At 40.0% G+C, this 25,326-nt stretch overlaps 1 protein-coding gene across 13 annotated transcripts in view; it reads right to left on the bottom strand.

The window, feature by feature from the left end:
- Window positions 1-774: 774 nt before the first annotated feature.
- Window positions 775-25,326, bottom strand: part of LOC133572676 (uncharacterized) — a 73,223-nt gene continuing 48,671 nt past the window's right edge. For 9 of the 13 annotated variants that reach the window (XM_061925555.1, XM_061925551.1, XM_061925552.1 and 6 more), the window contains 11 exons: window positions 24,580-24,686; window positions 24,334-24,454; window positions 20,590-20,688; window positions 20,181-20,269; window positions 17,807-17,948; window positions 17,637-17,720; window positions 9,740-13,044; window positions 5,358-5,483; window positions 2,656-2,851; window positions 2,114-2,174; window positions 775-2,033 (listed from right to left, as the gene is read on the bottom strand). In XM_061925555.1, coding sequence (XP_061781539.1) covers window positions 1,696-2,033; window positions 2,114-2,174; window positions 2,656-2,851; window positions 5,358-5,483; window positions 9,740-13,044; window positions 17,637-17,720; window positions 17,807-17,948; window positions 20,181-20,269; window positions 20,590-20,688; window positions 24,334-24,454; window positions 24,580-24,686 — 4,668 coding nt within the window. In that variant the 3' untranslated portion in view covers window positions 775-1,695. Of the gene's footprint in view, window positions 2,034-2,113; window positions 2,175-2,655; window positions 2,852-5,334; window positions 7,371-9,739; window positions 13,045-17,636; window positions 17,721-17,806; window positions 17,949-20,180; window positions 20,270-20,589; window positions 20,689-24,333; window positions 24,455-24,579; window positions 24,687-25,326 lie in introns of those variants that run through there. The other 4 variants (XM_061925556.1, XM_061925564.1, XR_009810567.1 and 1 more) reach the window with 4 other exon arrangements.

Raw genomic sequence — 25,326 nt, 5'->3', positions numbered from 1 at the left:
CGTACACTCATCGCCTCGGAAGAGACCTCTTCAGTCTCCTCTTCGAAATCCTCCTCAAACCCACGGTTGCTGTACATCTGCTAAAAACTCAAAAAGGATCCTGTGCTTCTCATCCTTTGCGAGAAATAATTAATGGGGCTAGATCACTCTGTCACGATTTTGTTGTATTGCTGGTCTCATTTCTCACGATGCAAAGGATTACCAGGAGACGAAGTGCAGGTAAGAACACTTAATTTTACGAGACAAAAAATAACGGAAGGATGTAGCAGATAGCATGTACTTGAAGGAAGACGCAAACCAAACACGTAACTTATAGCGTGCAGCGAACATTGATCCAGCAACTAAGGCTGAGAGACACCAGATAAAGGGGAGTGATTTAGGTCAAAAGCAGGTGAGGACGCTAATCAATAAACAAAAGGCAGGTGTCGCCAAACCTAGCAACAAGTAAAAATCAGAGCGCGCTGGAACATAAATGGACTCAAACATAGAAAGGAATGCTGAGGAAAACACAAAACAAGACATGACTCGCGACATTAAGTCATGACAATTATTGTTTTTTTAAACTTCCCTATTAACAGATGGCACCCCAGGCAGCTGCCTGTTGGTGATGGTTACGCGCAATGTTTGCCTGTACAATTACCGAGACAGTATACAAAAATCTGGGCAAATATTTGTAGAAAAAAAAGAATCACACAAAAAGTAGGGTGTACAAAACTGAGGTACCACTGTATTTAATTTTTCACAAATAGGCTTTTGGTATTTCTTGTCTGTCTAAAATTGGTATACTGTGTTGTATTCCAATTATAATAATGATCATTAATTAATCACAAATTAAATTAAAAAACAATTTTATAAAAGATTTATTTTAACACTGAAACAAATCTAGAAAAATATTAAAATAAACGTAATACAAATATATATGAAAGAAATCTGGAAAACCATTAAAACAAAGTTAATACAAATATATATGAAAAAAATCTGGAAAACCATTAAAATAAAGTTTATAAAAATATATAATAATTTGTATTCAGTGATTATAAATATTTGGTTCTCAAGCAAAGATTTGGCAAGCAGAGGTCAAACCTTTTTTGTAAGGTCACCAGGTTTAAGCATATCTAAGGAGGGATTTTGGTTCACTCTTACAGATATCCTTCGCATCCTGAAGGCTTCAACGGGGCTGTCACTTTCCAGTTTCAAATCCCTCCACAAACGTTCAACAGGATTAAGGTCTGGAGGCTGGTTGGCCACTCCAGCATCATAATGTCCTTCTTTTTGAGTCAGTCCTTTGTTGTTGTCCATTGTCAAGCTTGAAGAACCATCCATTAGCCATCTTCAGTGTTAAAGCCAGGACGATCTTATCCAATAATCTACCGTACATGGGCTTGTTCGTTGGTCTTTCAATACAGTAAAGCCTTCCTGTATCCACAGCAGAAAAAACAAAACAAAAATAAATGTAATTGTAGGAAGGCGTCGTTGGGGTCATAATCAGCATTTGGCCAAGTCAATGCCAAAATGCTCAATTTTGGTTTCAACTGTCCAATAGACTGACATACGTGAATCTTCAATTACAAATGCAGATCAGAGGATGTGCTGGAGAGGAGCTTCTGACTAGTTCTTTGAACCATGCATATTCAGTAATGGTAAGCTTTTTTGCAAGTAATATCCAATGGGCTATACAAGACTATTCTCATTTTCTTATATGTGTACAAAAGGAATCCAGTTTGCGCTTTGTTTTTGGAATCGATGAACTGTGATCTCATTAAAGTTATTTAGGCTCAGCTGATCACAGTACCCCAGAGGATTTGTTATGTAGGGAGCAGAGATGAATGGGTCGCTACAGGCAGCTGTTCTTACGGGTCCGGGAAGATGCTCGGGAGTACTCAATGAGGGATGCATGGGTCTATAAGCAGGGCAATTGGCAGAGGCGGGCATTGAGAGAGCAAGAGACAGAGTTGGGTTCAAGGATGAAAAATGGGAGGTGTTCACATGAATTGGTCCCAAACCACCTAATATGTGATGTTGGAACCCCAAAACTATTGAGGAAAGATGAAAAAGGATATTTATTATTTTATATTTGTTTTATTTTTACTTGAAAAGAAGAGTAATACTGTACCTGTTCCACCCAGTGGATCGAAAGAGCTGCAGAAGCTCGAACCCAGCATATTCTCTCGTGCCTGTTGGGTCACATTTTCACTCATGGTGACATGAGTAAAATACAATCACAGCTGCAACTTGGCAGTTCAAGATGGATTAAAACAGTGATGTCAAAGTCAAGGCCCGCAAATTAATTATCTATGGCTCCCGGGATGATATTTCATTAGTCTTAGGCCATAGCCGCCTGCTTTGAAGGAAGTTTGTTTTTGTCTGTAAGCCTGTTGAAAAATGTTTTCACTTGAAATTAGTGATAGAGCCATACAAAAATGTTGGATTATTCATTTAATCATTAAATAAAATATAGTACACTGTGATAGGCCTTGGTTCAATAGGTTATGTGCAATCATTTTAATATGTTTTAATAAACATTGAACCACTCTGGCCCTCGGGTTGTAGCAAATTTGTTTTTTTGGCCCTCTGATGTATTTGACTTTGACATCCATGATTTAGAAGATAACTACTCTAAAAAGGTTCAGTCATCAACATAATTAACTATTGTACCTCCTGTGATAAAAATTTCAGGCCCTCTTTTCGCTCTTCACGTAGTCTGGTTTTCAGTACTTGCAGCTCATCGTCTGACTCTGACCTCAGCTCCTCAAAGTACGGCCTCCTTTGAGCTTTTATCATACCATGTTCGACCAGCCGTTCTTCTTCTAGCGCAAGGCAAATCTCTCTGAGAACATTTTCTCGGTCCTCTCTGAACTCACAGATACATACATACAGTTGGTGGCATTATACACGCAATATAAACAATTCAGTAAAAGGGGTGGTCAGGGAACATACAAAACCCAAAACCTGTGAAGTTGGAACATTGTGTAATTCGTAAATAAAAACAAAACACAATGATTTGCAAATCCCTTTCAATTGAATAGACTGCAAAGACAAGATATTCAATGTTCGAACCATTAACTTAGAATTTAATGGCAGCAACACATTGCAAAAAAGTTGGCACGGGGGCATTTTTACCACTGTGTTACATGGCCTTTCCTTTTAACAACACTCAGTAAACGTTTGGGAACTGAGGAGACCAATTTTTTAAGCTTTTTAGGTGGAATTTTTTCCCATTCTTGCTTGATGTACAGCTTAAGTTGTTCAACAGTCCCTGTTCTCCGTAGTCGTATTTTACGCTTCATAATGCGCTTCTCAAAGTGCAATTGCAAGAAATTTAGGGATTTCAACATCTACGGTCCATAATATCATCAAAAGGTTCAGAGAATCTGGAGAAATCACTCCACGTAAGCGGCATGGTCGGAAACCAACATTGAATGACCGTGACCTTCGATCCCTCAGACGGCACTGTATCAAATACAGACATCAATCTCTAAAGGATATCACCACATGGGCTCAGGAACACTTCAGAAAACCACTCTCACTAAATACAGTTTGTCGCTACATCTGTAAGTGCAAGTTAAAGCTCTACTATGCAAAGCGAAAGCCATTTATCAACAACATCCAAAAACGCCGCAGGCTTCTCTGGGCCCGAGATCATCTAAGATGGACTCATGCAAAGTGGAAAAGTGTTCTGTGGTCTAACGAGTCCACATTTCAAATTGTTTTTGGAAATATTCGACATCGTGTCATCCGGACCAAAGAGGAAGCGAACCATCCAGACTGTTATCAACGCAAAGTTCAAAAGCCAGCATCTGTGATGGTATGGGGGTGCATTAGTGCCCAAGGCATGGGTAACTTACACATCTGTGAAGACACCATTAATGCTGAAAGGTACATACAGGTTTTGGAACAACAAATGCTGCCATCTAAGCGCCGTCTTTTTCATGGACGCCCGCCCCTGCTTATTTCGGCAAGGCAATGCCAAGCCACATTCAGCACGTGTTACAACAGCGTGGCTTTGTAAAAAAAGAGTGCGGGTACTTTCCTGGCCCGCCTGCAGTGCAGACCTGTCTCCCATCGAAAATGTGTGGCACATTATGAAGCGTAAAATACGACAGCGGAGACCCTGCACTGTTGAACGACTGAAGCTCTACATAAAACAAGAATGGGAAAGAATTCCACTTTCAAAGCTTCAACAATTAGTTTCCTCGGTTCCCAATCGTTTACTGAGTGTTGTTAAAAGAAAAGGTGATGTAACACAGTGGTGAACATGCCCTTTCCCAACTACTTTGGCACGTGTTGCAGCCATGAATATTATGAGTTTGAACATCAAATGTCTTGTCTTTGTAGTGCATTCAATTGAATATGGGTTGAAAAGGATTTGCAAATCATTGTATTCCGTTTATATTTACATCTAACACATCAACTCATATGGAAACGGGGTTTGTATATATATATGCGATGAGGTGGCGACTTGTCCAGGGTGTACCCCGCCTTCCGCCCGATTGTAGCTGAGATAGGCTCCAGCGCCCCCCGCGACCCCAAAAGGGAATAAGCGGTAGAAAATGGATGGATGGATATATATATATATATATATATATATATATATATATATATATATATATATACATACATACACATACTGTATGTATACATATATGTGAACATATATACATATATGTGATATATATGTTTATATTTATATATGTGTGTATGAATATATGTATACATATATATGTGTATGTATATACTGTATATGTGTATGAGGTAAATCAACTTGGTCATTTGATAAGTAGCTCGCCTGCAGAAAAAGTGTGGGCACCCCTGATTTAGTGTAGCAATCCATAGGCAACATTTGTTGTTTGTAATCCAGTAGATCTCCCTATTTTTTTAAACAAAAATGTGTTGTTACTTTTAACTTCAACAAATATAAATTAAAAATAGCAGATTCGCGCAAAGATGTTCGGGTAAATTTCTACCATATATACTGTAGATAATCCGCTGACGTCACAATTGGGGAAACAAATTATAACGGCTCGTTTGGTGCGGGTGGGAAGGAAGGCAAGATTATTTTATAAATATCTCTGCAATACCTCCATGGTTTAGTTTTTAAATAGCAGATCCAAATATATGAAGGAACAGCAGGTATCATCATGTTAGAAAAGTTGTTTTGCATAATAGGGAACCTTTAAATCTATCAAAAAAAATTATAATACCCCTTTTAAGACTTCATTTTTTTAATTGAAACCATTTATTTGTCCTTCCCTGACCAATCTTAACACTTAACAACTACAAATGAAATAAAAATGTAATGAGCCTTAAAGAAATTGTCTCCAACGATGTGTGTGTCTGTACAATCGTGTGTGTCTGACCTGAGCCTAATTTCTTTTTCTTCTCGATCCTTCTGCACAGAGTGAGGTAATTCTTTCCGGCCAGATAACTTGTTCAACAGCTCTTCCTCTTCTCTTTTCTTGGCCAGAATACACTGTCGCAGAGACCTCAGGATGTACATATACACAGCCTTAGTATTCATCAGACCCTTAAAACTAGTTCCAAAGTAAAAATTGTCTATGCAAATGTTTTCAGGGAAAGTGGGCGATGACTTTTTAACAGTAAACAAAAACATGAAACCCAAAGGGGAGATGGGACACACACTTTTGATCTGCGTGCCTACGGCGAGCCTAAGCCTGTGGCAGAAAATAGAAGGTATGGAAACTACAACTAAACTACAAGAATACCTGCACATTGTGCTGCATACTGTTGCACATTACGCACATGGAAACTGACGATAACCTTTTGTCGGTAAAAATATAAACAAAATAAAATGTCTATTAATACCAAATGTTTTGACGTTGACAATAACGCAACCCATATGTAAATTGTCTGGAAATGAGCATGTTGTGATTTATTTTTTACATTCAAGGAACTTTACTTAGCATAGGTGCTACAGCACACTAGCGTATGTATTCTATGTGTTTAAAAAAAGAAAGAAATCAAAACTGTAATGGGATTTTTGATTTTACCCTAATGTGTAAAAATTTGTGAAAAAGGCTAAAGAAATGCAAAATTGTACATGTGAAGTGAAGATGTACTCTGTATAATCCATCATCCATCCATCTTCTTTCGCATAGCCGAAGTCGGGTTGCGAGGACAGCAGCCTAAGCATGGAAGCCCAGACTTCCCTCTCCCCAGCTACTTGATCCATCTCTTCCCGGGGGATCCCAAGACCGTCCCAGGCCAGCTGGGAGACATAGTCTCTCCAATGTGTCCTGGGTCTTTACTGTGGCCTCCTACCGATCGGGCGTGTCCTACACACCTCCCCAGGGAGGCATCTGGGGGGCATTCTGAGCAAATGCCTGAACTACCTGATCTGGCTCCTCTCAATGTGGAGGAACAGCGGTTTTGCTCTGAGAAACCTTCTCACCCTATCTCGAAGGAGAGCCCCGCCACCGAACAGACACAACTCATTTTGGCTGCTGGTACTCGTGATCTTGTCCTTTCGGTTATAACCCAAAGCTAATGACCATAGGTGAGGATAAGAATGTAGATTGACCAGTAAATTGAGAACTTTGCCTTCCGGCTCAGCTCCTTTTTCACCACGACGAACAGATGCATGGTCCGCATCACTGCAGATGCCGCACCGCCTGTCGATCTCACGATTCACTTTTTCCTCACTTGTAAACAAGACCCCGAGGTACTTGAACTCCTCCACTTGGGGCAGGATCTCATCCTCAACCCTGAGATGGTGTGAACCATAGACTCAAACTTGGAAGTGCTGATTTTCATCCCAGTCGCTTCACACTCAGCTGCAAACCTATCCAGTGAGAGCTGCAGATCCTAGCCAGATGAAGCCAGCCACATCATCCGCAAAAAGCAGAAACCTAATCCTGCAGCCACCAAACCGGATCCCCTTAACGCCCTGACTGCGCCTACAAATTCTATCCATAAAAGTTGTAAACAGTACCGGTGACAAAGGCAGCCCTGGCGGAGTCCAACCCTCACAGAAAAAGGGTCTGGTTTACTGCCGGCAATGTCGACCAAGCTCTGACACTGATCATACAGGGAGAGGACCGCCACAGCCTGGCAGTCTGATACCCAATACTCTCTGAGCACTCCTTACAGGACAGAAATAGAAGAGCCTACCACAGTCCCCAGGCACTGCTTCCTCATTGAAAGACGTGTAGGTGGTATTGAGGAGATTTTCAAAGTATTCCTTCCACCGATCCACTACATCCCCAGTTGAGGTCAGCAGCACATCGTTCCCACCATACATGGTGTTGACAGTGCACCCCTCCTCGAGGCGGCAGATGGTGGTCCAGAATTGCTTTGAAAAAGTCCGGAAGTCGTTCTCCATGGCTTTTCCTCCCATGTGCGAGTTCTTGCCTCTGCAACAGCCAAAGCCGCACAGCCTGTCAGTACCTGTCCGCTGCCTACAGAGTCTCATGAGCCTAAAGGACGCGATAGGACTCTTTCAGCTTGACGGCATCTCTCACCACTGGTGTCCACCAGCGGGTTCTGGGATTACCGCCACAGCAGGCACCAACCACCTAGCAGGTACAGTTTCGATCAGTTGCCCTGACAATAAAGGCACGGAGCATGGTCCACTTGGACTCAATGTTCAGCGCCTCCCTCGTTACATGTACAAAACCCAAAACCAGTGAAGTTGGCATGTTGTGTAAATGGTAAATAAAAACAGAATACAATGATTTTCAAATCCTTTTCAACCTATATTCAATTGTATAGACTGCAAAGTCAAGATACTTAACGTTCGAACTGAGAAACTTTGTTATTTTTTGCAAATATTAGCTCATTTGGAATTTAATGCTTGCAACATGTTTCAAAAAAGCTGGCACAAGTGGCAAAAAAGACTGAAAAAGTTGAGGAATGCTCATCCAACACTTATTTGGAACATCCCACAGGTGAACAGGCTAATTGGGAACAGGTGGGTGCCATGATTGGGTATAAAAGCAGCCCCCATGAAATGCTCAGTCATTCACAAACAAGGATGGGGCAAGGGTCACCACTTTGTGAACAAATCCCTGAGCAAATTGTTTAAGAACAACATTTCTCAACCAGCTATTGCAAGGAATTTAGGGATTTCACCATCTACGGTCAGTAATATCATCAAAAGTTTCTGAGAAAATGTAGAAATCACTGCATGTATGCGATGATATTACAGACCTTGGATCCCTCAGGCGGTACTGCATCAAAAAGCGACACCAGTGTGTAAAGGATATCACCACATGGGCTCAGGAACACTTCAGAAAACCACTGTCAGTAACTACAGTTGGTCGCTACATCTGTAACTGCAAGTTAAAACTCTACTATGTAAAGCCAAAGTCATTTATCAACAACACACAGAAACGCTTCGCTGGGCCCGAGCTCATCTAAGATGGACTGATGCAAAGTGGAAAAGTGTTCTGTAGTCTGATGAGTCAACATTTCAAATTGTTTTTGGAAACTGTGGACGTCGTGTCTTCCGGAACAAAGAGGAAAAGAACCATCCGGACTGTTCTAGGTGCAAAGTTGAAAAGCTAGCATCTGTGATGGTATGGGGGTGTATTAGTGCCCAAGGCATGGGTAACTTACACATCTGTGAAGACACCATTAATGCTAAACGGTACATACAGGTTTTGGAGCAACATATGTTACCATCCAAGCAACGTTGTCATGGACGCCCCTGCTTATTTCAGCAAGACAATGCCAAGCCACGTGTTACAACAGCGTGGCTTCATAGTAAAAGAGTGCGGGTACTAGACTGGCCTGCCTGTAGTCCAGATCTGTCTCTCATTGAAAACATGTGGCGCATTATGAAGCCTAAAATACCACAACGGAGACTGTTGAACAACTTAAGCTGTACATCAAGCAAGAATGGGAAAGAATTCCACTTCAAAAATGTGTCTCCTCAGTTCCCAAACGTTTACTGAGAGTTGTTAAAAGGAAAGGCCATGTAACACAGTGGTAAAAATGCCCCTGTGCCAACTTTTTTGCGATGTGTTGCTGCGATTAAATGCTAAATTAATGATTTGCAAAAAAAAAAGTTTCTCAGTTCGAACATTAAATATCTTGTCTTTGCAGTCAATTCAATTGAATATAAGTTGAAAAGGATTTGCAAATCATTGTATTCTGTTTTTATTTACCATTTACACAAAGTGCCAACTTCGCTAGTTTTGGGTTTTGTACATATAATCCACCCATCCTCGAAAAAGAACTGTTCACATAAAAGGGCAGCAAAAAAACCCACTATTAATAAGACGGTCAAGCCCATGATGAGCGTATGTTAACTTCAGACCAGAATCCACTGCCGGGTAATTTATTGTGTGTATTGGTAACATTTGACATATTTTTTTGTGTGAAAGATTGGCAATAAACTCAATTGAAATTGCGTTATTTGAGATATTTACCAGCAGTCAATGTGCATACTGTTGATTGAATGGTGAATTTGAGCTACTCAATTTGTAAATCTGACTCAAAAGTTAGTGCCCCACCAGCTATGGACCTCACTACTACGAATGCGTACTGAAACTTGGTGCCATAATGGCATGAACGGTAGTTACTAGGGATGTAACAGTATTGTAGATACCACGGTGTCTTCACAATAATGCTGTGACGTGTGACGGTATCAAACAAAACTTGGTGAGTTTTGGGACCCATTCTTACTAATCGCCAAAAATCTACTTGGTATAGTTGGGTAAAAGTAACTTCTTCACTTTGCCAGATGCTATATAAGGATGATATATGAAGATGAACCTACCTCAGCCTTTCTTTGTATTCAGTCTTCAGTATCTTCTCATCTTTTTCTCCCTTCTGATCTATTTGTCGAAGACGCATCCTGTGCTCCTTCTCATTGTTCAATCTTACCATCAAGTCCTCTGTCTCTTCCTTCAGCTTATCCTGAAGAAGGCGTATTCTATTTTCTTTTTCTTTGTTCAACCGCTCTTCTTCCTCCTCTTCCTCTTGCTTGAATTCCTCCTGACAGCGATTAATTCTCTTCTCTTTCTCTCTCTTAAAGATGTCCACGGCATCATTTTCCTCTTTCAGCAGCATTTCCTGGCAGTCATGCAATTTATTTTCCTTCTCCAGTTTATACTGTTGCTCATCGTCTTGTCTCTTAAGCTCCTCCAGGAGAAGACCTATTCGCTTCTCTTTTTCCTTACGTAGTTGTTCCACCTGCATCGTTTCCTCTCTCTTCAGCTCTTCCTGGTAATTCTGCATTGTCTTCTTCTTTTTAATCTTCAATTGCTCTCCTGTCTCTTCTTCCTCTTTTCTTAGTCTTTCCAGGTAAAGTCGCATTTGTTCCTCCTTGTCCATCCTACACCACTCCTCCTCTTCCTGTCCAATCAGTTCCTCTTGCTGAAGCCGTATTCTTCTTTCATTTTCTCCATTCAATCGCTCTCCCTCTTCTTCTCTCCTCAGCTGCTCTCGGAGGAGGCGCATTCTCTTTTCTTTGTCCTTCTTTAACCTCTCAGCCTCCTCCTCTTCCTCTTCCCTCAGTTCTTCCAGGAGACGACATGTTCTCCTTTCCTTTTCTTTCTTTAATTCATCTGCCTCATTTTTTTCTTCTCTTCTCAGCTCTTCCAGGTGGATCCCGAGTCTACTCTTCTGTTCCCTCTCTAACTGCTTCACTTCTTCTCTCTTCAACTCTTCTGAGCCAGAATGAATTCTTCTTTCCTTTTCCCTAGCTAAAACGTTCACATCCCTCTCTTCCTTTATCCTTAGCTCTTGCTGCATTAACTTGTCCTTTACTCCAATAAACTCTTCCACCTTCTCTTCTTCTCCACTCATCAGGTCCTCCCAACTGAATTGTCTTCTCATTACCTTTTCTCTATTTTTCATCTCAACTTGCTCCTCATCCTCCCCTTCGAGCTCCTGCGGCCAGTGATAGTTGCCTTTTTCTGTTTTCTTATTAAACTGGTTTGCTTCATCCATTTCCTCTTCCTCTGAACTCAGTTCCTTTTGGCAGCTTTTCAGCCCCTCATTCTCATCCTCTTTACTTAGCCCGTCCTGGAGGAGCTGTGTTCTTGCCTCAATCTCCTTCTTAAAACCAACCTGCTCGAGCTTTTCTCCCCCCTTCTCTTGTTGCAGCCACCTTCTCATAATATCCATCTTCAAGACCTCTAATTCCTCTTCCTCTTCTCTACTACAGTCTTCATGGCAGAGCATCTCTTCCCTCATTAACCGCATTGCCTCCTCTTCCTCTGTTCTCGGATCCATTCCTTGGCGCTTCAATTTTGTCTCTTCCCTTGTTAACTCCTTGTTTCCTTTTTCCTCTATGCAATGTTCCTTCCGGCCAGGCGACAATTTCCTTTCCCTTACCCTCTTTAATCGTTCCCTTTCATTGGCTTCCTCTCTCCTCAACTCTTCCTGGAAAACACGTATTCTTTCTTCCTTTTCTGTCTTTAACTGCTTCATCTCTTTTTCTTCCTCTCTGTTTAGTGCTTCCTTGTGACAATGAACTTTGGCCACACTTTCTCTCTTCAAAAACTCCAACTCCTCCTCTTCTTCTCTCCTCAGCGTCTCCTTGTAAAGCCTCATTCTCCTGTCTTTTTCCTTATTTAGCTGATCCAAATCCTCCTCTCTGAGAAGTCTGTCTTGTGGTAAGTTAAAGTTTCTCCTTTCATCCTCTTCTTCTTCTCTCCTTAGTTCCTCCTGCCAAAGCCGGGTTCGAGTTGCGTTGCTCAACTGCTCATCCTCCTCTTCTTCCCTTTTTGGACGTAATTGTTGGCGAAGACATGTCAGGTCTTTTTGCCTCTTTGATCGCTCAGCCTCTTCTGCCTCCCTGCTCGGCTCCTTTTGGAGATTTTTTCTCAAGTTCTTGTCGTTCTTCAAGAAACTCTCCTCCTCTCTGTCAAGCTGTTGCAGGTGGCGTTGCATTCTCGTCTCTTTTTCCTGCTTAAGTTGCTCCACTTCTACCTCTTCATGTCTTCTGAGCATTTTGCGGCAGCAACAAATTCTTCTCTCTTTCTCCTTCTTTAATTGTGCTGCCTCATCCTCTTCTTCTCTCAACAGCTTCTCTTTTTGTTGATGCATTCTTCTTTCCTTTTCCCTCTTCAATTTCTCTAGCTCCTCCTCTTCCTCCCTTTTCAGTTCGTCGTGGGAGAATTGTATTCTCAATTGCAGCTCTTTTTTAAAGTCTGCACAAAGCTCCGCTAGGAGGAAACTTTTTCTCTTGAAAATGTCTCTCTTTAACCGTGCCACCTCTTCCTCTTCCTCTCTCCCTAGCTTTTCCAGGCGGCAGCTAGTTCTTCTCTCTTTTTCCACCTTCAATTGTCCCACCTCCTCTTCCTCACTGCTGAGCTGTTCCCGACTTTGGATGTCTTTATCCTTCTTAAACGTCTCATCCTCCTCTTCTTCGTCACTAGAGAACTCCTCTTGGAATATGTGTGCTCTTGACTTTTCTTCCCTTTTTATTTGTTCAGCATCATTTTCTTCCTCCGTACTGAGTTCCTCTTGGTCACTTTTCAACTGTTCTTCCTTATCTTCTTCCTCCTGGCTATGATGTGCTCTGGTTTCCATTTTTGTGTTCAATGGTTTGCTGCCATCCTCCCTCCTCAGGTTCTCATCAAAAAGTTTTTTATTCCTCCTTTCCATCATTAATTGCTCCATCGGCTCCATTTTCTTTTGCGCGTCCTGTTGGGTTTGTGTCCTTCGCTTCAGATCATTTTTCAACTTTTCGTCTTTTTCTTCACCCAGCCGCTCCTTGAGGACACAGATTCTATTTCCCTTCGCCATCTTTAACTGCTGCGCCTCTTCCTCTTCCTCTCTCTTCAGCCTTTCCCGTAGAAGATGTGTTCTCTTCTCTTTTTCCCTTTTTAACAACTCCATTTCCCTCTCCTCTTCTTTCTTTAGCTCCTGCTGGCGCAAACTTATTCTTTTCTCCTTTTCCTTTACTAACTGTTCCTCTTCTTCCTGTTCCTCTCTCTGTAGCTTTTCCTGGCGCAGACACATTCTTGCCTTCTTCTCTCTGTTTAAATTATCCTCTTTTCCATCCTCTTGTTTCTTTAGATCTTCCTGGCAGAAATGCATTCTCCCCTGCCGCAATAACAGCTCTGTCTGTACCTGTTGCCAAGGTGATTCAAAGATATACACCAAGTTAAGACTTATTAAACACTGTGTGCCTGTGTGTTGCGTCCCGTAGTGTATTTGTGTGTATGGTTGTTTTTTCTGTTCTGTCTCTTTGCAAATAGCTGACACACCTGGAGGTGCAGCCCAGGTGTGTCTAACCAGGCCAATCAGTGCATCCTACTAAGGGTGCATCAGATCAGCCTACAGTAATCAGTCGAGGCTCCCCATAAGAGGCAGACAGCAAACCACCAGCGGCTCTCTCGACAGTGAGTACAAGGAGTGTGATAACATTAACCTGGTGTACATTTTGTACTTTGTGTTGTACCTAATGTGGCCTGTTTTTTAATGTAGCGTGTCTTTTATTGGTGGGAAGTTTTGGTGGGAATTGTTTTCTGTTTACCTGATTATTATAGTATGTATAGTTATGTTTGCTTATCTTGCCATTTGTAACTGTTGGTACACTCAAATGGTGTTAACCCGTCAATGTGTCGTAACAATGTGGTATTGGTGTCTCTGCACCTCTTAGAATGACATTATCTTCAACATCATCAAAGCTGAGTAGCAGCAGGGTAAAGATTGTAAAATAATGTATTCCTGTCTGCTGCCGATAACGCCCAATAATCTACTACAGTGAAATGTCGACGCCCCTTTGGACAGCCTGACTACTGTTAAGTAGGGATGCAACGATTAGTCGACAATGTCGACAAATGTCAACAACAAAATTTGTGGCTGACAATTATATTTGTCGACAATAGTTGTGACGTCATCACTCGTGTTTTTCCGGGCGGAAACGGTCCGCACTGCCACTTGCATATAAACCACGTGTAAAATTTGAGGATATTTCCTCTTATTCTTGTTTAAAACACCATTACCTTGCTCATTTTGCAAAGTTGACCTTGTTTTTATGGCAGTACATCTCTGATACGCGAGCATTTAAAGCTGAACTCGATGGCTGATATTTGGAGGCAGGATGCGGACTCAACCTCGATAAGTGATAACTTCTAACTTGCTAGCTAGCAAACAAGAGTGAGACGAAGTTGTGTGAAAAATAACTTTAACTATCATTTTAGCCAAAGTCACCCAGCTTTGTCAACATCAATTCGAGTATGTTTTAAAGCAGCGTCAATTTGCAATGTTGAAAAAAAAAGTCACTTTAACAAACGCGCACACACACACACACACAAAGAGAGACTGACAGGCACCAATACGAAGGTATCTTACGATTAAACATACAATCTATTAAATAGCCAACATTTTAAGAATTAATCAAATATAGAATTCTACACATTGAGTCTATTTGCAATGCCGTCAAAAAAAGCACTTTAACAAACGCGAACCGCGTGTGCACGCGTGAACAAACACACAGAGAGAGAGATACACAGGCGCCAATGCAGAGGTATCATAAGATTAAACATACAATCTATTAAATAGCCAACATTTTTAATAATTAATCAAAGATACAATTCTACACATTGAGTCTATTAGAGTGCTAAAACCAAACATCATAAAATTATTTTCCTTTTGAGGAAATTAGATTTTGTGTGTTGTTTGTTTTCATTGCTTCTATTTGTTTTTTAAATACATAAACAAGGTTAAACTTTTTTTTAGCACTTTTCTTTTAAATGGACAACATTTTATTAGTCATTTACATTTTTGTAATAGCTGAATGAGCAGCAGAGTTACAGTATAAATACATATTTATGAATTATTTAGTCATATTTGTTGTCCGTAAGCACATGCCTAAAATAACTTAAGCTGCATTTAGAAGTCAATGGAAAAATTACAGCCATCAAATATGTGTACGCTTTATTATCTGATTAGTCGACGACTCGTGAAGATAATCGTTGACTAATCGACTATCAAAATAATCGTTAGTTGCAGTCCTACTGTTAACAGACAATTCTTCTGATTTTACATGATGATGTAGCGAAAATAGTATTGTGTATGGTTCTGAATTGGGAATTAGACTGAAGGGGGTTGTGGTGTTTGCTTGTTACAGAGAGTTCAAGACAAAAGAGTTGCAGAGCTGCGTAGGCCGCGTTGATGTGTGAAGTGTGTCTTGCTGTAAGATATAGTGTTTTGTTGACAATTACTGGAAAATTACTGGATTACTGGAAATCTGTGGTAAAAATCCCAATGGCTAGTATTACCATTTAAAATTGTATTTATTGTAAAAGCTTAATTTATCACCGCACTTTAAAAAAACTCAAACTAGCTTGCTAATCACTAGCTAGATTAAATGCTAACATGAATACAAGACACATTAACACCTTTCCCTATTACAAACATCCTAGTCCAATCTAAAATTGTATAAACATATTGCTGTCAAAGCAACTAAGCTATTCTGTCACTTCCTAGACAGAGTGATTGATGCAAAGACAAAAACAGGAAATGAACCCACATGATGTTACATATAGCAGAGATTAAGTATGCAACACCCGTTTTACCTTTATCATTAAGAAACACTCAAACCTTTATAAAATAAAATGCAAGAAGATACTTATATTTACTTCAATAACACTAAAATAACAATAACATGGCTCTTAAAAAGCCAGAACAATATTTAATGATTCTTCTACCAAGGAAAGTACGTTGTGTCGAGGGATGTATATTGTTAAGATTGTATTAATATGATTATTGATTATTGATATTTGCTATCGATACCATATGTAATTGGTGTGAATAAAGATGTGGAAAAAAATGCATTTTTTTATTACCGATTTTTATTAGCACAAGAGGTTGTACACCTCCACAACATGATGTAGCATTTCACAGCACGTCTGCTAATGCAATTGTTATGTCATCATCTTGTAATGAGCACACAGATCCATCACTGTTTATAATGTATGCATTCATGTACAGAGCACAGACCTTTTAAATGATACATCATAATCAAATATATCATATAAATCAATACAATCAATTAGCATGTTATGTGGGTGTGCATTCTGTAACAATAGAAATAGTTTTGTGTTTATGTTGCACACATATTTGAGTGACGAACCGGAAATTGCCAGCTACCGACCTATGTATGTGTCTGTGTTGTGTGAACAATAGAAATAAAAAGACTCAAGAGATCAAGTGTAATGCTCAAGCGTTCAGTTGTAGAGTCAAGAGACAGAACTAACTGAAACACATTTAAGTAAGGTGTCTATTAATGCCACGCCGCAAACGCTCCGTGATGGAGTGACGTCAGACGGCGACGATGGACCTGTCAGCGGATTTCATCCTGAGTCAAAGCAACTTTACGGATTGTTGTATTACTTAAATTATTCACTCATTTGAGTGGTTATTATTACCTTTGGATTAATGGATCGCAATGACGACTGTTGATGTAATGCGGTAGCGGCGGTCGTGAGTTAAGTGGCATTCACTTAAAACTCTATAACTCTTATTAGTGTGCGTGACTTTGGGGGACTTTTGAAGATGAACTGTGGTGTTAAACTTTTGTGTGGTGTTGCTTCCTATAATTATTTATATTTATTTTTCCTGTAATTATTTCAAGCTGATTTGTAATGTGTATGCAGCGGCAGCTGAACCGACCGTGACAGCGTGTCATAATTACGACGGTCAGCTGGATTTTTAAAAATACCATACGTACGATAGCAGTACGATTAGTCCAGAATCTTCACGTTCCAGGAGCACCGACTCAATTAGGAACCGGTACAAAAAAATACCGGTACTCTGTATACATCCCTATTTGTGTCTGTTGTTTATATATTTTAACAATAAAACCTGGGGTATTGTTACACCCCTACCTCAGTCATCCTGCCTCATCTCATTCTACCACATTACGATATTATATATTTAATACTGCCATGCTTTTATTTTGAAGATTATTTTGCAGTGAAGAGGAAGTTAGTTATACAATAAATGCCTACTTTTAAGAAAATGGTTCTTTGAAAATGTATTTGAACCATACATTTTTGTTTTCAGCAAAATTTGGGATTTGGAAATACTTTTTGGGGGGGATGTTATTTATGGTTATCTTACTTATGAAGGGAATCGCACATTTTTCATGGAGCACACACAAACGCAGGCTCCGCTCACACCCGCTTTTTCTTGCTTTCCCCGCTTATCCTATCTACAGTCAGGATTTAGCCAGTACACCTTCATGGGCTCACAGAGAGTCAGAAATTATATTTTAAAAAGTTTAGAAAGGGGCCACAACAATGAGGTTGAACAGTCACATTCGGCTCCAGACCGGGCTGCCGAACTAGACTAGTAGTTATTTGGGGATATGCTGTGATACTTCACCGTGACATACTTCAAACAATTTTTATGTAAAGGATCCCTTTTGGTCTCAACTGTATGTTGATAAAAGTGGTTTACATTGACAAAGTGGGCACTTTGTAATATTAACACAGTGGACCGCTACTTGAGTTATTCAACATAGAGTTAGTGAGTCAAGCAGGTTCCACTGTGGTATAGAGAATGACACTACATTAAAATCAATAAATGTGGGTGAGGAATTATTAGTGTGCAACATCCAGATCCAGCTTTTATGATCAACCAGGATTTTATGAGGGCGAGGAAACATGATGACTTTCTACAAAGTAGAGAGAAAGAAGGGCTTGCTGAATTACCTTAATCAAAAGAGGTGGAAGACATGGATACCTCGGCAACTCGTCAGTGGCTACAGTGGGAGCTCTAATGGAGTGTGGTTGTGACTGATGGATTAAATGCAGAGGTCAAATTTAAGGCAATGCATTTCAATCAAAAACCACAAAGTAACTAATTGTCAACAACTACTCACTCCGGGTGTTTTGATAGGCTGTTCCTCAGCCTCGTGCTGGTTGACGTCAGAGACCCCACTAGACTGACTGCGTTCAAACAACTGATCCACCTGGACACTGCTCATAATTTCACCAGAAAAGTAACGCCCACAGTCATGTAGGCTACAGGGAGTTGCGGGAGAATTAATGTCAGCACAGATACTACAGAATATCAAAACATAATAGTCTGTATCGAATTAGGTTTAGTGCTGATTAAACAGTTTGTTGGAACTATAATAAGGATGATTTATATAGCCCTTTTCTAGACACTCTCAAAGTGCTTTAGAGACAGAACTGTGAACCCATCATTCATTCACTCCACATTCACACGTGGATGGTGGTAAGCTACATTTATAGCCACAGCTGCCCTGGGGTAGACTGATGGAAGGCAAGGAATATTTTATATTGGACTAGGATGGCAGCATTATGTGCAGTCTCATATGGATTATAAGAAAACAAATAATTATTAATAATGTTCCCAACTATTTCACAGATGTTTACATTTGGGGTGTCCCAATCCCATATTGTTATCGGATATTGGTCTGATATCATTGAAAAATATATTATATCAGCTTGCATCTAAAATCTTTGATATAAGCGCTTCGATATAAGCAGTCTAGCAGCACATTTTTTTGTGCAAGCTCGAAGACCAGTTAACAGGTAAATGTCCTCTAAGGTCTTTTCTTGTATTTTAGTGGTTAACATCTTAGGTGTATGTCACTACGAGCTAGCAGCTACACAACAGCTAAGCACAAAAGAGCAGGCAAGCTATGAATATGTAGTAAGTGTCCTTAAATGAACAATATTGCATTCTAAAACACAACATTTGTCAATACAAACAAATGCCAAATAATATTTTTTGCATATTACAGATATGTCTCCAAGGCAGAAGTGTATTAAAAAAATATCCAGGAACAAACGTGTCATTACTGCGTCATTAGCTTTACTTAATAATTGTGGCCACTAGTTGTCACCAAAAAAAACAACAATTATGAGTCCACTTCAATTTAACAAGAGACCGCACAAGTTAATTCAAGAAGGTTAATAATAAAGAGTCTAGTGATTTTTAGACCTACCATTATCCTGAGTAATTTCACATTATCAAGCCTTTTATAACATTTTACACTACAAAATAAAAGTATGTATGATTCATGCTGATATTTGATCAATATCAGTATCGGCCTATACTCAACTCCAATATTGGTATTGCATTCCAAGTAAAAAAGTTGCATTGGAACACCCCTAGCTTAAATAAAGTGAGATCTTAGTTCCTCTTGATTTCTCGATTGTTAGTACACACGTGAAAGTTGGCACACTAAAAAAAGTGAGACAAGTTGCACTTCAGAGTAAAACGGTAGCAGACCTCGCGAGGCACTGCTTTCTATACACCTAACCAAGCCTGACAAGTATATATTTTCTAAGATGACAGTGTTCCCTCGATTATCGATGGGTTATTTTCCAGACCCCTAGTGGGAGGTGAATTTCTGCGACAGGGACACAATTTCATGATCTATATTACCATTACCATATTTTCTGGACTACAAACTGCATCGGTCTAGAAGCCGCACCGACTAAATTTTAGAAGAAAAACATATTTTTTCATATCCGCACCGGACTATAAAATGCAGATATATACCGGCACATTGTGAAATTAGATATTTACTCAAAGACTTTGTAAATATTTATTTACATACCGTCTCTTAATTGTTTCCAAACAGGGCCTGTAAAACGGCAGTAAAATGGCTGGTCAAACAAAACAGAAAAGTTGTTGTCTTTTTTCATCCTTTATGATAATACGATTTTCTCCTTTTTTAATAAGGTTCAAGGTGTGGATCAGGATTCTTCCTCCTTGTATTTTGTAAGCACTTTGAGTGTGAACAGTTTCTTAAAGTGAAACATTTTAGTACATGGTTTGATTTCTTTGCTAAATCCATTCCATAATTTAGCAAAGAAAAATCCATAGATTAACCGCACCTTTTTATAAGCCGCAGAGTTCAAAGCTTGGGAAAAACTAGCAGTTTATAGTATGGAAAATATGGTATATGCCTTTAGTGTCTTTATAAGCCCTCCAGTTTTTACAGACCTTTTTTTCCTATACTCTTAAAACACTATAAGCTCTGCGTAAAGAAACTCTGCATATATTTCGTGGAGGGCTTCAGACTACCAGCGGCGTTGCTGGTGCCGTGCGCAGGGCGTCCACCGGCGGTGAAAAAACGGTCACGTTGACTTAGAATGGGAACATACGTGCTCCGCCGCCGTATCGGAGCAGTTTAGCAGCCGTTACACAAATCCAGGGTAAGTGAACCGCAAAGTGGCGAGGGAACATTGTTAGTAAACATGGTAAAAACTGCAAACCTCTTGGAAGTATGAGCCTTCTCAACGTCATCTTCATCTTTAAAATCCCTTTCCAGTCCAGTTTTCCAATCTGGAATATCTACAAACAACTGATAGATTTAAAAAAAATAATAAAAAAAGTCAATTCATAAATTAGATTTCAATTAAAGTTAGTCACTATGTTTACATGGTGTGTAATAACCTGACCTAACATTGGCCCTTTTAAATATTATCGTAGCTTTCAAAATGTTTTACCTTCATTGTAAACTGTATTGTTTCGCAAAGCTTATGTATTTTCTGTAGTTTGCATTTAATATACTAAACGAATATAGCTCAAGACATGAATATTGTAGTCAGTCACTATTGTTTTTAACACCCATCTATTTATAGTTTGTCCATTAAAAATAATTTTAGTAGGACAAAAACTTACCCTTGGAGTTTTCACTGTATCTTCGTCCACCTCGTCTTGTCCCAATACCTCTTGCATTCCTGCCATCTCTGTTGGATCTGCATCACGATCTCTTAAACCCTGAGGTGTATACACAGTAACATATCTAAATCATATGGAGATGATTAGGCTGAATCAAAGTTGATTTAACTCAACAGAAGTTCCTGTCAAGTAAAAAGATGACTTCTGGCTTGATCCTTTAATTTTATCTTCAGTATCTACTCATTACAGGTGGTCCATTACACTCTGGAAGACCTCTTGTGTGGTTCCAATCCCTAAAACACCTCATCCCAAGAAACCGAACCACTTCAGACCTGTTGCCCTGACCTCCCACCACATGAAGACCATGTAGCGTTGAGTACAGTGAGGAGACTGAGGTCTTTCGGAGTGCGCGGGTCACTGCTGCACACCTTTACGACACTGTGGTGGCTTCTGCGGTGTTCTATGCTGCCGTTTGCTGGGGTGGGGGCAGCACGGTCAGAGACAGGAACAGACTTAATAAACTGATTAAGAGAGAAGACTCCGTCCTAGGCTGCCCTCTAGACAGCATCGAGGAGGTGGCTGACTGAAGAATGCTGACCAAGTTGAAATCCATAATGCCCAATCCATCTCAACCCATGCACTGCACGTGGAGGTCCTGAGTAACTCCTTCAGCATTAGACTGTTACATCCACAGTGCAAGAGCACTAAGGCTATTTTATCTTCTATGTATACATATTAGTGAGCAATATGTAACAGTTATTATTTATTATATATCATTATTTTTTTAGTTTTTCATTACGCTTTACTTCTGTTACTGTATGTAAAAACCTGCACTGCAACTATGTAATTCCCCCATTATGGGATAAATAAAAGTCTATCCTGTCCTAATTCCTTTCCTCGCTTGTCTTGTTTCCCAACTGAGCTCAGAGCAACATGATCTGTGAACTGGATATGTTCAAGCTGCTGATCCACCTGAACTCCTCTTGCGTTTCTTGTTCGATCATCTCCTCTGCACGGTCAGCCTCACTGCTTTGTGAGTACTGAGTGCACACACACTGAATGTTTGACTATTACTCTGAGGGACCCTCAAGCCCACATGATAATATCAAAACAACTAGTGCAAATACCAATCTAAACCAAGATAAGGTGATGATAGGGTCTGAAACTTTTAGAGAATATTCTTTATTAATCTTGTAAGGGGATTCAACTCTTAAACACTCACATAACTAAGCTGGAACAATGAAAACTAATGAGTATAACGAGCCGATACTACAACACATTTTTCTGCAAATGTCTGGTAATACACTATCTCCTGTTCTGAAAGGATGCCGTTGTCTTCAACACCTTTAAAGCTGAGCAGCTTGCTGTCTATTCCACTCCGAAATCCACTGCTATAGGTCTCCTGATAAAGTAATCAGTAACACTAGTTGTATAAGTACATTAACATTGCAAGAGGATGGGTACAATCCATAAAAAAAGATTAAAGGGGTCATATTAAGATTTGTTTTCTACATTTAAAAAACTTCCTTACGGTACATAACATGTAATGTTGGTTCAATGTTCAAAATGTTGCCATGACCTGTCACGTCAGTTAATGTCTTGTTTTGAGTTTGTTATAGTTCTCATATGTTTAAAGTCTATTACTGTTTCAGAGCTCCTTGCTTTGTTTACATGCTGGTTGCTAGGTGCGCTGATCATACACAGAAGTTTCTAAAAAAGTTTATTAATTAGTTTTTCCACCAGTATTAAGGCTGCACAATTATTCAAATTTTAATCGTGATAACGATTTTGGCAGCCACGATTAAATGAGGGTGATCGTCTGTGATATTAACATTTAAAAAACTGCATTTCAAACCGAGCACGTTTATAACCAACAGTCAGCCAACCACCACAGGGCGACTGATAGACAGTGGGCTCATGTGAGAGCTAATAAGAGTGAGTGACAACAGATGTTGAATGTAATCCAAAGAGGTGCATTTAGTCTTCAAATAATAATGCAATTTGTTATTCTTAAAGCCAGACCTGTTTGTTTATTTCCATACCTGACGTTTCGGTTACTACTGTTCTCTTCCGCAGAGGTTGTCTCGTGATGTTGCTGTGAAGTGTCTAGTCAGCTGATTTAAACAGTTTTTGGCGCCATCTTCCTGCTTATGGGACACAGTCCTAAAGAGGTTGGACTGCAGATGGCGCTGTCAGCCTGGACTGCAGATGGCGCTGTCAGCCTGCTACTACAAGCAGGAAAACAGTGCCAAAAACTGTTTAAATCAGCTGCCCAGACAAGTCACAGCAACACCACGTGACAACCTCTGAGGAAGGCAACAGTTGTAGCCGAAACCATCAGGTACAAAAATAAACACACAGGTCTGGCTATAAGAATATCAATTTGCATAGATGTTGAAGGTAGCCAGTAAATATTGGTAAAAATAAATGCATAGTTACATCGGTGCCCTCCCCTCCCACACAGTTACCCGCTCCAGCTTTTGAACCCCGAAACACCACCGCACTCTCCCGCTTGTTTCCCGAATGCCGGAAATGCTCCCACACGAATGAACCAACAACAAATGCCACACCGAGTTGCACGGCAAAAACTGCGTTGGTGTGCACATCCTAACAAATTATCGAGTTGCGGAGATAAGTTAGGCATTAAAAACACTTTCCTTCTTTCCTCAACCACCATCGCGCCCGCCACCGGCGCAAAGCCCGGACAAACAGCTACAAAAGGAGTGGTGCACAAAATACAGACGACCGTAACATCAACTGTGCACCGATGGACCACCTCTCAAAGACAAGCCAAAATAACGGACAGAAACACATGTTATTTGGCCAAGGACATATGTCCTATAAATAATGTGAGCAGAACAATGAATGTGTTCCTTTGTAAGTGCTTTTAGTGCATACTTTAATTTTTCACTTGTTGGCACTTTTTGATCGCACTCTGCTATGAGTTAATACAATTAACTATATTGTATTAGACAATGGCAACAGCGGAGGATGCATGTGTATTAGGCATGTCAATCCATCCATCCATCCATTTTCTACCGCTTATTCCCTTCGGGGTCGCGGGGGGCGCTGGAGCCTATCTCAGCTACAATCGGGCGGAAGGCAGGGTACACCCTGGACAAGTCGCCACCTCATCGCAGGGCCTAGGCATGTCAAAAAAAATTGATTTTCGAATTAACTGCGATTCTTATTTGTGACTTAAGCGATTCAAAAAAATCCTAAATCTTTTTTTTCTTTCAAATCTGTCCTGTTCAACCACTTAGGCAAATCATATTGTTGATGTAGGTGCCCTATTGCTGTACAAATTTACTTTAGAAAAGAGAAGTGTGGTATACTTTTCTTGTTGCTTTATTTGCATTTGACTTTATCAAATGTTTGGGTAGAATTTAATTAAACAAAACCCATTTTCTTTAAAGTAATATAGAAATTAATCAGAGCTATCTATTTTATTGGAGGAATGTTGTTAATCATAGAACTGGCACCCAATGTTATTAAAAATGTAAAGCCCTTAAAAAAAAGGCCTTTGGGTACATTTATAACGTCATAGGTGCGAAAAACGTCACAAGCTTTGCAGATTTCAAACAGCTGGCGGAAGTATGAAGGAAGGCCTTCACGGTTTGATTTAAAATTTTCGGGACTTATGTAGATACCAAATACACAATAGCAGGTACCAATAGGTACAAAAAGCCATAATATGGCCCCTTTAAGGTGGTTGCCATAACACATAACATAACTACTACTTACTGTAAGCGTTTGGATAGGCTCCTTTTTGTCCTTGCCCAGTTTGGTTTTAAGGTTCCCAACATTGCACTTCAAGTGTTCATGCCCATAGTCACTTGAAGGGTCCTCTACTGAGTCATCTTGGCTACAACGGTTTGGTAAAAAAGGACAAAACACTGTTGATAAGCATTCGCAAGAGAATTGTGTCATTTTTTTTAAATAGTACAAAAATGTGATTAGTTTTTTGCATCAATGGCAAGAAGAACAAACCTCTTGGAAGCCTCAGTGTCATTATCCTCCCTGTCTTTGTCATCTGACTCCAACTCAGAAGCAGAATTGCTGGATTCCAAAAACGGCCCCAAAAACCTTTTCAACAGCTTAAGGACATACACAGAACAAAATAGCTTGAATCACACCACACACAGAGAACTAAAAAGACACTTGCAAGCAAAGACTAGCATCACTACAACAATCAGTCCTTCTATGCAACTAATACCACCCGAGTTCAATTCAGCATATGACAAGAAAGGAACACAAGCTGTGTTGCAAACAGGGATGGTACCTTTCACATCTGTACCTGGTAATCAGCATCAGACCACAACAGGACTAATTTTTGGCACTTTTATGTGTGTTCATGTGGTAATTTGTTTAATAATGAAATCTCTTATTAATTTACCCTTCAAAACTGATAACTGTGCTGCCAAGTTGGTATATCTTGTTTTCTTACACTTCTGAAGCTCATTTAAAAGTACGCATTTATTATAGTTTGTCTTAGGTGTGTTGTTGTTGTCAGGAAGTAGTCTATTGGCATTAAGTTGAATGTGCTTTGAATGAGTTTTGTTGAGCCCTTTTTCCATGAAGTGTTTTTTTTTTTATCTGTCCTGTCCAGCCGCTCAGGCAAATCATATTGTTGATGTACATGTCAATGTTCCCTTTTAATTTTTTCTGAATGTGAGCAAACGCAAAAAATCCCTGAGCATTCAGTGGAGCACATGTGAGCAACATCTACGTGCACTG

The sequence above is a fragment of the Nerophis lumbriciformis genome, linkage group LG30 (genome assembly GCF_033978685.3).
Source record: "Nerophis lumbriciformis linkage group LG30, RoL_Nlum_v2.1, whole genome shotgun sequence".
Lineage (NCBI taxonomy): Eukaryota > Metazoa > Chordata > Actinopteri > Syngnathiformes > Syngnathidae > Nerophis > Nerophis lumbriciformis.
Note: the sequence above shows the minus strand (reverse complement) of the source record. Positions and strands in the feature narration are given on the sequence as shown.